The sequence below is a fragment of the Vicugna pacos genome, chromosome 8 (assembly GCF_048564905.1).
Source record: "Vicugna pacos chromosome 8, VicPac4, whole genome shotgun sequence".
NCBI classification, from domain to species: Eukaryota; Metazoa; Chordata; class Mammalia; order Artiodactyla; family Camelidae; genus Vicugna; species Vicugna pacos.
The window spans coordinates 75,851,233-75,865,586 of record NC_132994.1 but is presented as its reverse complement, the minus strand read 5'-3'; the positions used below and the strand labels follow the sequence as shown (position 1 = coordinate 75,865,586).

General features: G+C 37.6%; 1 protein-coding gene across 16 annotated transcripts in view; it reads left to right on the top strand.

Annotated features, from left to right (window-relative positions):
* PDE10A (phosphodiesterase 10A) overlaps positions 1 to 14,354 on the top strand; it is a 327,889-nt gene that overhangs the window by 289,151 nt on the left and 24,384 nt on the right. For all 16 annotated transcript variants that reach the window (XM_072966176.1, XM_072966173.1, XM_072966174.1 and 13 more), the window contains one exon: positions 1,599 to 1,771. In XM_072966176.1, coding sequence (XP_072822277.1) covers positions 1,599 to 1,771 — 173 coding nt within the window. The remainder of the gene's footprint in view (positions 1 to 1,598; positions 1,772 to 14,354) is intronic.

Below are 14,354 nucleotides of genomic sequence, written 5' to 3'. Positions count from 1 at the left end.
TGTAGAGTTGAGGCTGAAAGGGGCTTGACAGTCGATTGAGTTCGGCCACCTTCCCGGTGCCTTAATCCCTTTCCCTCATCTCTGCTGGTTACTAACCAGCCTGTGCCTGAATGTCCCCCCACAGCATCGCACGCAGAGTTCACCTGGTAACTCAGAACGTTTCGGTGGTTCTTCCTCGTGTTGAGCTGAAGTCCGGCCTTACCATGCCCACCTCTTTGACTCTATTGTGTTTCTGAAGACTGCCTCAAATGGATTGCATTACTGAAAATTACTGAAATAGCCAGTTTTATATAAACACTGCAGTTTCTCTTTAGTCAAATAAAATTTTTGACCATGTTTGAGCAGATACTTTGTTTCAATTAGATATCAAAGAGTTATTTAAATTTTATAATTTGAAAGTGCAATCATGTGTTTGAAAGTGATTTATAACCTTAGAGCATTCTACAAATTCAAGTCCTTACTCTTGCCATTGTCAGGAAAAGAACCAACTCCATTTGTTGCATTTATGATAGAATAGTTTAAATATAAACATAATACCTTAAAAGTAGATGACACAAAGATTCTGATGATTGAAAATAAGTGATGCACATACAGACATGTCAGAGTAATAGGAAGTAGACAGTATCTTAGTGAGGTGTCCAGTTTTGTAAAAAACTATACTTTAATAATTTCAAGATTTTAATGTCTTTTATCAGCCAATAAATGTAGCCTAAGACAAGTGGAAACGATTAAGAATCAATTTCTAGTATGACTGTGTTGACTAATAAGTCATTAAAAATAATGAATCCACAAATTGAATCTCCACTTTTTCTGTTTGAACAAAAATAACCCATTTTAATCTCAATTACAAATAAAAACTCCAAATTCTGAGAAACAAATTATTGTAAAAAGTCTTTAAAAGATTCATATATAGAAGAAAATTTCTCAGATGGTAGAGTCCACATGACCAGTGTCTGGTCTTGTCCAGGGCGATGATCTGCTGTGTCCACATCCCATGAGGACAGAAGAAGAGAAAGTAGCCATACAGGTTTTGCACCTCAGTGACTTATGTTTTATGTGAAAGCATTCTTGCCTGTAGGGAGAGTTTTTAATATGCCTTCATTTTATTTTCAGGTCATGGGACATTTTCTTCTGGGATACAGAAAAAATATGTTATTATTCATTAGATTTGCAGAAGTGGACAAGGATATAGATGGCTTTTGAAACCCGTTAATTTCCAGTATAATGTGAAAATTACTGACGCTTTTAATTAGTTTAAAAGGAAAAATCTTGTACTTAAATATTTACATTTTCCAGTCCTTTAATTACTTACTAGAAATATCCAAAAACCAGGGAGATATTTAAATCGCGAGGATTTTGTGGTGGGAAACAATGTTATGTAGTTGAAACAGTTCATTTAAGTGGTAGCTTTGCTGTTGTACCTTAAGGAGAAACCAGAACGGTAATTTCATTCATCGTTTCAAACTGCTCTTTGTTCCCCCCAAAACTGTCATGACCAGTTGCCGTTGACTGACTATATTGTTTCAAGTAACTGAAAATGTCATAAGATTGGAGCTTGTGCTTGTTATTGGTGGTGTTTATTTGTATTTTTTCCGTAGTTGGAAGGGCACAATATCTTCTCCACCCTGAGCTCCAGTGAATATGAGCAGGTGCTTGAGATCATCCGCAAAGCCATCATTGCCACAGACCTTGCTTTGTACTTTGGAAACAGGAAACAGTTGGAAGAGATGTACCAGACCGGATCGCTAAACCTTAATAACCAATCACATAGGTAAAAATAATTTTTAAAAGCCTAGAAGCCCAGGAAGTGTTATCTGGAATAAATTTATATTTAAGAACAGAATGTAATTTGGCATAACTCCATGTTTGAAAGAAGAAATGTAAAAAAAAAGTATGTGTTTTTGTTTGATGTGCACTTACCGTTTACTTTAGAGATTTCATTGTTTGACACGATTGCTGACTGTGTGCTGTGAGGATAATTCAAACATGAATTGGAATTTAAATTGGTCACATGGGGTGGGTATTTTCAAAGGGAAACCATCTTCTCAGAGTTCTCTCCTTGAATGTATCACAGTCCAGAGTTTGGTTATTGGCCTCACAGACTCAAAAGCAAATGAAGATGGATTCATCAGAGTCCACATCTTATTGACTGAGCCAGTGTGACTGATACCTAAATCTGGAATTCCATTTATTTATCGACACACATATGTTTTAGTCACAAGCATCAGAATATTGGCATTCAGTGTGGTCGTAATCGTTTAGGAAGCCAGGTGGCAATCCACGGTTTGTTTGAACTTGGAGTCAGAACAAAGAGAATTAGATTACTTAAATGTTCTAGTGGCATCAGGCTAAGTTAGTTTGATTCCTTTTGTTCTGAGAAGGCGTGACTTGCCTGGTGGATTCAGAAATGTGTCCACCCATCTGTCCATGAGGCCTCAGTCTTCCCCTCACCAGTGTGTAGGTGGTACCACCAGCTTTTCTTTCCAGGACTTCCCTTTTGCTGTCTCCACGTCTGATCAAGTCCACCTTAAGTGACGCCACCTTTAGCACTTGCTCATTGGCTCTGTTCTAGTCCTGCCCAACTTGAATTTGTGCTCTTTCTTCAGGTGCTTTGGGTACCTCCTCTGTGATCCATTAATGTAGGATTGTAACATTTCTTTCCAGAGGAATCTGCTTTCAGGTTCTTAAAGGCAATTCACTCAGGTACTCAAATGCAAAACATCAGGTTTGCAAATGATCATAGACGTGTCACAAAGTTTACATCTTCAGGAATATGATCTCCACAGAATATAATGGTGTCCATGTCTGTGATTATAAACAGCAATTGTTGGTGACCCAGTTCACCTACAAACAGGGGCAGATCCAGACTTGGCAGAGCTTGAAACATCTACAATTTGGAGAACCCTCTTTGAGGAAAACAAACAAATCTCACTTCCATGTCAGGCAGTCTGGACACATCCCCAGGCCCTCCCAGAATGGGGCAAGGGTGAGTGCCCGCAGATGTCCTTCCCAGCACGCCTGCTCCGCCTGCCTGCGGGGGGGCCTGGGACTTACTGCCCTGGTGTGGCTGTGCCTCTGGCACATTTTGTGTGTAGGTTTTTTACTAAGACCTGTAGAGACAGGTGTTTGTGCCCAGTTCTCTTTCTTAGGACAATTATGAGACTTGAGAAATATGCCCTGGATGAAAGTGTTCTGTGGCTTGCTGGAACCCATGTGCATACATTTTTTATTTTTTAGGTTATAAATGAGTTGTGTAAATAGTATTGAGTCTCTTGCGTATGTTTTTAGCAAAATGATTACAATAATAAAATTATTATAAAACAGAAAAATGTTTAATCTAATTGCAAATAATATACTTGGTGCTTAATGCACATAGACCTGTTAGTGATGCACACTGTACAGCCTATATGACTAAATCATCTGACAGTTAATAGTTTTAAAGGTAATGCATATTTGTTTTAACAATTCAGAGAGTGCAGAGGCATAAACAAGAAAAATAGTGATACAGTCTTCCATTAGTATGAGGGTGGGGGCAGGATGCATTCCAACAGCCCCTGCAGACACAAGGGTCCAGCAGTGTTGACGTCTCTTTTACGAAATGGCCTACGACGGTTGGTGCGGTCACCCTCCTGTCCACACACTGCCCATGAGAAACTTACACACTGCCAGCAGGCCCCACACCCCAGAACCCCAGCCTGTCAGGAGCCATACCATCGATGCATTCTCCTGTATTTTCAAAGCTGTGTGTCTGTACACAGTACATATGCACAAATATATGTTTTTCTCTTTCCTTTTTTAAAACAAAAATGTGACTAGAGGCCTTCCTCAGTCTCTTCAGGGGATGGTTCCCAGGACACCACCGCCGTAACAAAATCAGAGGTGCAAGTCCCTAGATCGCTCGGCCAGCCCTTGTGCCGGGGGTTCTGCGCCTCCGGGTTCAAGCACCAGCGATCGTAAACTAGGGCACCGTCCGAGGCTGGGTGGGTCTGCGGATGCAGCACCGCAGACGAGGAGGGCAGACTGTGCACCAGACGCTTGGCTCTGTTAAGTTCTGTCTCATCGTGTAGCGTGGATACTAGCAAAAGGCTAATTAAACCTTTCCCTTTTTGATCAGATGTTTCTAGAGTTTTGCACTGTAAATAATTCTGCAGTAAACTCTCATAAAGTCTTACCTACTAGTCCTTTAAAAAATATATATCATATCGCGTATGATGCTACAAACTTAGACACATGTTAAATTTTCTAAAACAACTACAGAAAGTCACACTTTTCCTAACGCAGGAGTGAAACTGTTTCTCTTTCAATATGCCGTTCTCCGATAAACCACTGCATTAAGGATCTTTCCATGCTTGTTAACTGTTCCTCCTACTTCTGTTTGTCTATTCATAACTTTTGTGTATTTTTTGTTGAATTGTTTACTTTTTTAATAAAACAGTTTGCATTCTATATTTTTGTTAAGGATATTAAATTTTTATGTGTTATATGTTACAAGCATTTTCTTTATGTGCTTTCCAAAAATTTTAACTACAAAGAAATTTAATTTCGTGAGGTCAAATCTGTTATTTTTTTTTTATCAAATCTGGTTTCCTGTCTTGCTTATGAAGGCTTCCCCTATCCTCAAAGTAATATAAATAGTACTTAAAATTTTTTGTGTGTATTTCTATAGTTTTAATTTTCATAGTTAGAACTTAATGCTTCTGGAGTTATATTTTTATGAACATAATTTTTATTTCTTCCTGATGAGTTGAATCAATAACATTTAATTAATAATCCATTTATTCCACTGAATTGAAGTGTTCATATAAACCCAAATAATTCTGTGGACTCCTTGAGCAGTTTAAATGCTAATTATCTAGCCCTCAACTGTGATCATACTGTTTTGATTACTGTAAGTAAATTGAAATTTATCCTACATACCTGGTTAGATAACCTTCATCTGTCATTTACTTTCTAAAAATTTCATGGAAATTGTTACTTAGTAAATACATTTTTTACATTTTTATAAGAAAATTTTCAAACTTAAGCAAAGTAGAAATTATACTGAAACATCTACTCATACCCATATTTAAGAATGTTTAACATTTCAATACATTTTATTTACCTTTTATTTCCCCGCTGTGTAGCTTCCTTATAAATTATGACATCATGACCCTTTGTCTCCTTCATTGTGAATACTTAAAAAGAGAAAGAATGTTCTATCAGGCTTGTTTTCAGATTCAAAACATCCACCCTGGGATTTTGGATGCAGTTATATTGCATTTATTTCTTCGCTTGTAAATCAAAGTATATTTTCTTCTTACCCAAAAACATTGGCATTACTTTTTAGCCTTGAATAACATTTTATATAATTTGTTTACACAGGTTCTGTTACTCTTTTGGTAAAACTATACTGATTGTTGTATAGATTTTATCACTTGCGAATGTATTTTTTCCCATTTTTAACTAGAAATACAGTTTCCAATATAAACAAAGTTATGAATTTTTATTACTTCTCCGTTTTGCTTCATGTGTTTAGAAACTTTGTTACTAGGTGCTTATGCATTTGTATTTGTCGTATCTTTGTGACATCCTCTTGTCACTGCGAAGCTAATTCTCTCTTTTTCTGGTAATACTGCTTGCCTTAACGTGCTCTGTGTCTAACAGCCACACCAGCTTTCTTATGATTCCTGCTGGCATGTCTGTTCTTTTCAGTCCTTTGCAGCCTCCCCATCTGCATCTGTATATGTATATGTTAAGTGTGGCTTGTAGTCAGCGTAGGTGAGGCTCAATCACTGCTTCCTTCAGGACTGTCCTTCGTTTGCATTCGGTGTAATTATACTTGTGTTTGTCTCATTACCTTGTTTGTTTTCTCTTTAACCCTTGTTCGTTGTCCCTCCTTTCCTGTCTTCACTTGACTTAATTATTTCCTCTACTGCTCTGTTCTGTATTTTCTATTGGCGTTTATCGTGCTACCTCTACATTTTCAAGTGGTTGATCTTGAGTTTACATGAATCTGCGTCTTCATCAGTCCACCTGGTTTAATATTATTCCATTTCTGTAGGATGTAAAATCCTTAAAGAGACAGAATTCCTTCATACACCTTTTTATCTTTTCTTCTGTTGTTGTTGAATATTATGCTACTGTGTGTGTTGTTTATACCACACAGGTTGCTAGTATTTTACATTAAATAGTTAATGATTGTTAAAGAATTTTTGAAAAGAAAAAGATAACCTGTCATAGTTTCTCACATCTGCATCATTTCCAGTGGTTTGCATCTGTTTGGGTGGAGCCACACTGCTCCTGGCATCATTTTACCTCAGTCCACAGCCGGCTGTACCATTTCTAGTGTGCTGGCCGCACAGTCCCTCGGCCTCAGTTTATCTGAAAATGCCTTTATTTGGCTTTACTTTTCAAAGGTATTCTTGCTGGACTTAGGATTCTAACTTGTCAGGCTTTCAGAATTTCTAAAATGTTGTTCATTTGTCTTCTGGCCTCCATCTTTTTTTGTTTGTTTGCTTTGTTCCATTTGGTTTGCTTTCCTGATGGTTTTGATTTTTACTGTTAGTCTCCTGTATGTAGCATGTCTTTTTTCTGGCTGCTTTTAAGATTTTCTCCGTGTTTGGGTTTTTTTCCAGCACTTTGTTTATAATGTACCTGAGTGTCTTCTTCATACTTGTCCTGCTTCGGCCCCTCTGAGGTTCCTGGGTCTCTGGGCTGCTGATTACAAAGAAATGTAGTGAAAATTTTGACCATTATTTTTCTTCAAATATTTTTTTCTGCCAACCTGTCATTTTTCTTCTGCAACCCTAATTGCACATGTGACGGGTCACTTAATGTTGTCTCACAGGTTATTAGGGCTCTGTGTTGTTTTTTCAGTCTTTCCTCCCTGTGTCTCAGTTGCGGTAATTTGGTGTGATCCTTCTAATTTCACTAATCCTTCCTAATGTTCTCTCTAATCTGTTGCTAATTCCATCCAGTGATTTATTTTATTTTATATATTGTGTTTGTCAGTTCTGAGATTTATTTTGAATTCATTTTCATAGCTCTGTGTCTCCTAAAATTCCTGTCTCTTCACTCATTGCAGCCAAGTATGTATTTTCCTGGAGATTCTTTAATGTACGTATCAGTTACTTAAAAATCCTGTCTGCATTTCCACCAACTGAGTCTTCTTTAGGTCTTTTTTGTTGACTATTTTCTCTGGGTCATGGAATACATTTTTCTATATCTTTAGGAGTCCAGTAATTTTTTAATTTATATACTACCTTGTGGATAATATGCTCTGTTATCTTTCTGGATTCTGTCATCATTCTCTGAACATAATTTACTTTTATTTTAGTGGCCAGTTAAGTTTCTCATGAATTAACCTAAATTTGTGGATATGTGCCTTTAAGCATTTTTGTGTCTGTGATTCTGTTTCTGTTTTGGCCTTGGTCCTTGGGTTCAGCCAAGGATGTGAAAGGAATATGAATGCAGATTTGGGGGCTACCTCCTTTGTGGCTCTTCCCTTTTCATAATTTTTCTTCTCCACTTCCATGTGCTCTGGCAGCCCCAAATGCTGACCTGTCCTGGCTCTAAATATTTAATACCCTGACTGAGCCATACTCTTAGCAGAAAAGCTAATAAATGTGGACTACACCCAAGATTGAACCAACCCTTCCAATTTCTGCCTATTTTTAGATACTCAAATTGCCTTCAGAGTTGTTCTTAAACTTTGTTCATAGTTTATGTATTCTCTCATTGCCAGAATTCTAAAAATGTGTTTCCTATCTATCCATTTCATTATGTTCTCCTTATCAGTCAAAAAGATTAATCTCTTGTATTTTCTAGGCATACAGTCCTGTCATCTACAAATAAATGTCATTTGTTCCACTTTTCTGATATTAATACCTGTTTTGCTTTCTCATCTGACTGTGTAACGAGCACCTACAAAAACAATGTTGGATTATGCTGGAAAAAGCAAGTATGTCTAATATGTGCTCGATTTTAATTGTAGGAATTTTAGGTTTTTAATTTTGTATATGATGTTTGATATTTTTGATAAATCATTTTCATCATGTATGAGTTTTTTTCTTCTTGTTCATATTTTTATTAGGAATTTTATCAAATCCTTATTCATGTTCCAGTGATATATGATTTTCCTAATTTCTTAGTGTTAATTTCTTATTTTATTACTAGATTTTTAAATTTCCTAATTTTGTGCTGCCTCTGAGTTCTTTGTACTCTATGCTAGTTTCCTGTGGAATTACTTGTTTGAGATGCTAAGGAAATTAATTTTTCTCATTTTTAGCAAGTTTGCATCTAATCCATTAATTGACATATAGTTGACTTTTTTGTATGCTATCATAAGTTGCTATTAAGATTATGATAGTTTATGAAATTAAGCTTTTCTCTAATCTAGAAGAGTTTAAATAACTAAAGTTATCCATTTGGGGAAGTTTAAATAATAATTTGTAAAACCATTTTAGTCTGGCACATATTTTTAATGGAAGATCTTAACAAACTTTCTAATTTCTTTATAGTTTGAGGTTTTTGTTTTGCTTTTTTTTTCCATTTTATTTCATCTATTGTTCAATTTATTTTGCTAGAAAATTGTTTTTCCTTTAGATTTTCAAATTCATATAAAATATTTGCACAAATTATTCTCACTTAAAATTTATTTGATCTTACTATTTTGTAATTGTCAATTTTCAATAGTTTATATTTTTATTTCTCCCTTTGTTTCTTAATCAGATTTACCCTTTCATTTTAATTGTTCTTTTTTTACAAACTTGATTTTTAAAAATGTATTACTTCTTTCTTAATGTGTTTGCCCTTTCATTAATTTTAACTTTTTCTTTATGCCTTCTTTGTACTTTTGTTGTTTGTTCTCTTATTTCTACAATCGGACAACAAATAAGATATGTTTATTACTATTTGACTACTAATCGAGCTGTACCCTGCAGGTTTTTGATGAAGCAATCTTTTTTTTTTGAGTTTTTAGATTGTTTGCCATTTCTGCTCTGTTCGCTCACTGACGTAGGAGTTAGTTTCCCAGGTACTTGGGGTGTTTGCGTGTTCCTGAGGGCGCTGCTCTGGGTCGTTGTTAGGAGAATGGCATGTAAGTTGTCATATGTATTGTCTGATTTTTCTAAGGTAGATGAGTGATTAAAGCAAAAATAATATTATAGTAAGGTGGGGTTAATATAATATGTAGAGATTAAATATATGAAAGCAATAACAAATGATGAGCAATACAGAGAATTGCGCTGTTGTAAGATTCTTGTTTGTGAAGGGTGAAGAGTGAAATGTTAATTGGGCCAATATTAATTGTATGTATATGTTGTAAGTATGGATGTTTTAATCCGTAGAGAAACCATAAAATATTAAACTAGCTTTTTTACAAAAAGAGGAGGGCAGGGCAAGAGGAACAAGAACAGAGGCAGCAGATGGAAAGCAAATTTGAAGATGGTAGACTTGAACCCAATATAACTAACAATTAAATGTCAGTGGATTAATTGTAAACTAATGCCAATGGCCTCAATTGAAGCCAAAAATTATCAGACTTGATAAAATAGTAAGACTTCATTATATGTTGGGTAAGAAATAGACACTTTAATTAGAAAGACTCAAATAGGTTGAAAGCAAAATGCTGGAAAGAGATACACCATGCCAATAGCATTAAAAGCTGTGTGGCTGTATAAATACCAAACAAAGTAGTTTTAAAAGCAGCATATTGTGAGACATAAAAAGGGGTACTTTACTATGACCACGGGGGTCAATGCACAGGAAGACAGCAATCCACAATGTGCACACACCTAGTAACAGAGCTTCAAAACACATGAAGAATAAAGCTCACAGGACAGAAACGGAAAATAAACAAATCAACACCATAGTTAGAGAGTTTTGCATTCTTCTTTAAATAACTTAGAACAAGTACATAAAAGATCTAAGGCTGAGGAAAATGTGAACAACACCATCAGCATAACCTATTTTGTGTATACTGAACGATGCCGAAGCGCTCCGGCTCTTTGCAGCTGCACGTGGGGCGTTCACAAGGCAGACTACAGACTGACTGAAGTAAGTCTCAGTAAATTTCAAAAGATTGAAATCATACAGTATTTTTGATGTGATGGAAATAAAAATAACAATAAACTATGTAGACAAGATACGAACATCAAAGAGCCCACTTCTAAATAACTCATATAACAAGGAAGAAGTTACAAGGAAAATAATAGAGTATTTCAGACTGAATGATAATGAAAACAAACTGTCAAAATTTGTAGGACTCAGTGAAACAATGCTGAGAGGGAAACGTGTAACTTTAAATGCCTATATTAGTCAGTGTTCTAAGATAACACCTTAAGCATCTAGAAAAAGAAGAGTAAACTAAATCCTAACTTAAGTGATCGAGAGAGGAGCAAAACAATAAAACAGAGAGCAGCAAACAATAAAGAAAACTAATGATGCCAATAACTGGAGCTTTGAAAAGATAATTAAAATGTAAAAACCCCAGCAAGACTGAGTAAGAAAAGAGGAGCCTCACCTGTCACCAATATTAACAGTCAAAAAGAGGATGTCATTATGGATTATGGGCATTAAAGAGGCAATAAAAGACTATTATCAATAGTTTTATGCTAATTTGAAACATGAAATGGACTAATTCCTTGAAAATTACAACTTATTGTATACAAGAGCCAAAATGAGACAGAAAATCTGAATATCCCATTAAGGAAATGTTTTTCTTAAACAAACAAACAAAAACCCTCCAAGACCTCGTAGTTTCACTTGTAAGTTCTGTCAAACATTTATGGAAGAAAGAATATCAATCTTACACAAAATGCTTCTGAAAATGAGACTGGGAACCACTTACCACTGTATTTTATGAAGCCTGCATAATCCTGATACCAAAATCCAACAGACATTGCGAAAATAGTAAGTTAAAGATCTGGGTTCCTCATGGACATGGATCCAAAATTCTTAACATTAAGTTTAACAAATTCAGTCACATGTACAAAACAGTATAACATGTGGACTTTGTCTCAGGAATAGAAAACAAGTTTAACATTTGCTAATTAATTCCTAGTGATGGAACAAAGAAGAAACATAATCATTTCAGTAGATGCAGAAGAAGTATCTGACAAAAAGCTCCATTCACAGGGGAAAATATCTCAGCAAACTAACAATATAAGGGAACTTCTTTAATTTCATGAAGAGCATCTTTGAAAATACTGTGGCCACCACGAAGATAGATGATATATTAAAGGCTTTGCCTCTAAGATTGGAAACAAATCCAGGATGCCTGCAATGACCACCTGTAGTCTACTTTGGGCTAGAGGTCCTAGCCAGTGCATTATACTGAAGACAAACAAATAAATGAATAAAAATTAGAAAGGAAAAAGTACACCTGTCTTAAAGTCACGTGCCATCTACTAAAAATTTCCTAAGGAATCTCCAAAAACATCTACTAGAATTAATAAGTGAACTTAGCAAGTTCACAGGATAGTTCAACATTTTTTAGAAAATAATTTCATATATTACAACTATTACTTGGAAATTGAAATGAACAAAACAATTTGATTTGCATTGTCATTTTAAAAATGACATGCTTGGGAATAAATTTAACAGATGAAAAAAGTTTCTATATTAAAAATACAAAACATTTCCTGAGAAAAATAAGGACTATTGAATGGAGAAATACATCATGACTATAAATTGTAACACTTTAATATTGCTGTCAATTCTCCACGTTCTTCCAAAATTGCAGTCTTCATGGAGATCCTAGCACACTACTTTTGGAGACACTGACAAACTGACCTGAAATTCATGTAGAAATACAGAAAATCCAGAATAGTCAAAACAATTTTGACAAAGCAAAAGTGAAATTGGAGGACTTACACTGTCTGATTTCAAGACTCACCATAAAATAATGGTAATCAAGTCTGTGTGTTGGTGTCAGGCCAGTCAGATTGGTGGAACAAAAGACACACACCACACAGCCTGTTGATTTTCAGCCGAAGCACCGAGATAATTCAGGATGGTCTTTCAACAAATGGCCTTTTAATTACTGAGGTTTCAGTTGGATGATAGACTTCAATGCAAAAGCTAAAATTAAAAAATTTTTAGAACAAAACATGGGAGAAACTCTTTATGCCCTTGAGTAGGCAAAGATTCCTTAGCACACAAAAAGCACTAACCTGCCAAGACATTCATCACAGGGCACAAACTTTCAGTTGTGAGATGAGTAAGTTCTGGGCATCTAATGTACAGCATGATGATTACAGTTCGTAACACTGTTCTGTACACCTGAAATCTGCTAAGAGAGGTCTTAAGTATTCTTACCACACACACACACACACACACACACACACACGAAATGTAACTCTATGGATATGTTAATTAACTGCTGTAATCATTTCACGATGTGCACATATATCAGATAGTCACACGGACAACCTAAACTTATACAACTTGCTTTGGTCAATCAAACCTCAAACCTGGAAAAAACAAAACCAAAAAAAGCACTCACCTTCAAAGAAACAAATAAATGATAAATTGGACTTCATCACATTAAAAACTTATGATCTTCAAAACAGCCTTTAAGGAAATGAACAGACAAGCCACTGAATGTGAGAAAATATTCTCAATACTTATGTTCAATAATGATCTTATGTAACTCTTACAACTTAATAATAAAACAAATAACCAAAGTAAAAATTATATGAAAAAATTTCCTTTTAAATTTATTTAAGAAAAAATGTGATACGCTTTAAAGGAGATGAAGTAAGTACAAATGATGTCAAGTGAAATATAGTAGTATGTGGAAGGTGACTATCTGAAACGTGAGCCTGCGGGACCAGAGGGACTGGCCGGCAAGGAGGGCGAGCAGGGAGTGCAGACACCAGGAGAGACGTGTGATTCCGCAGCTGCGGGTTGAGTACCTTTAAGGGCCAAGCCTGGGCTGAGTGCTGGGAATGTAGCGAAGAACAGGACAGCCACTGGCCCTGCTGTGCTTCCAGTCTAATAGGGGGGTGGACGTGCCAACTAAGTAACTTTACAGCACATTGAAATAGACTTTATTCTAGAAAACTCTTAAGGGATGAATTGTGCCCCCCTACAAATTCATATTAAAGCCCTGATTCCCAGTGTTTGGAGACAGAGCCTTTAGAGAGGTAATTAAGGTAAAATGAGTAAATGATGGCTGGGCCCTAGTCCAGTATGACTGATGTCCTTGGAAGAAACTTGGACAGAGGCATGACGGAAGACATGTCTGTGAAGACATGGGGAGAAGCTGGCATCTGCAAGCCAACGAGAGACGCCTGGAACGTGTCCTTCCCTCGTGGCCCTCAGAAGGAACCAACCCAGCCAGTACCTGATTTTGGACCCCTGGCCTCCAAAACCCAGGCCAGTGAGTTTCCGTTGTGTCAGCCGCCCAGCGCGCTGTGCTTTGCTGCAGCAACCCTAGCGACCTGATGCAGCGGCCTAAGCGACCTGATGCAGCTGTCTTCTGCAATCAAAGGACTCGACTGACCAGGGGAACGGGCAGGCTGGAGTTTGGGAAGCGAAGGTCCTGGCCAGGCCTGGAGACGTCACTGGGGCTTCCTGGATGTGGGGCAGCGTTCGCTCTGTACCTGCGTGGCTTCATCGTCCTCTCCCATCGCCCCGCTGCCCTCTCTCCGCCCCGCTGCCCTGGTAAACCTGCACCAGGCGCTGTCTTCCCTCCTGGGTGCGGAGCGAGTGCGTGAAGAGACTCCTCCCTCACCCCTGCCGGGTTATGGTCTCCTGATGGTCCCACCTCGGGTCAGGTCTAACAGCCCCTCAGGGAAGCCTGGGTTCACTGCCTGGAAGAGAAACTCCAGGAGTCCCACATTTCTGCTTCTTGGAGCAAAGGGGCGAAGTGATGGGATGAAATGAGATTCTCCAGCCATGACCAGTGCAAGGTTTCGTGGAGAAGGGAAGTTAAGAGGGTCATCATGACCATGCTGAGGAGCTGTTGGGCCATTTCCACTGCAGCATTACACAGAATCCAAAACTGCATGATTTGACCCTGTTTGCAGTCGCAGCTTCTGTGCAGTAGCACCTAGGCCAGCTGGGCAGGGCAAGTCCAGTGTCCTGACTCAGGCTGGGCACATGGGAGCATGTGGGCCTGTGTCCAGGGAGGGAGTTTGACCAGAAGACGCCCTCACACTTCTGTACCATTCCTTTTCCTCAGAGCCTTGACGTCACATGGCTCTCTGCCTCTTAGGCAGGGATGCCATCAGAGCTGGCCTGTGCTAGCCAGAGGGGAGCAGGGGCCCTCAGCTGCCCAGACATCAGAGATTCTGAGGATGCGATTCACTGTTGACCTGGTAAGGAGAGGCTCCAGGCTGTGGGGAAGGTGAGGAATTCGCAGCCATGCC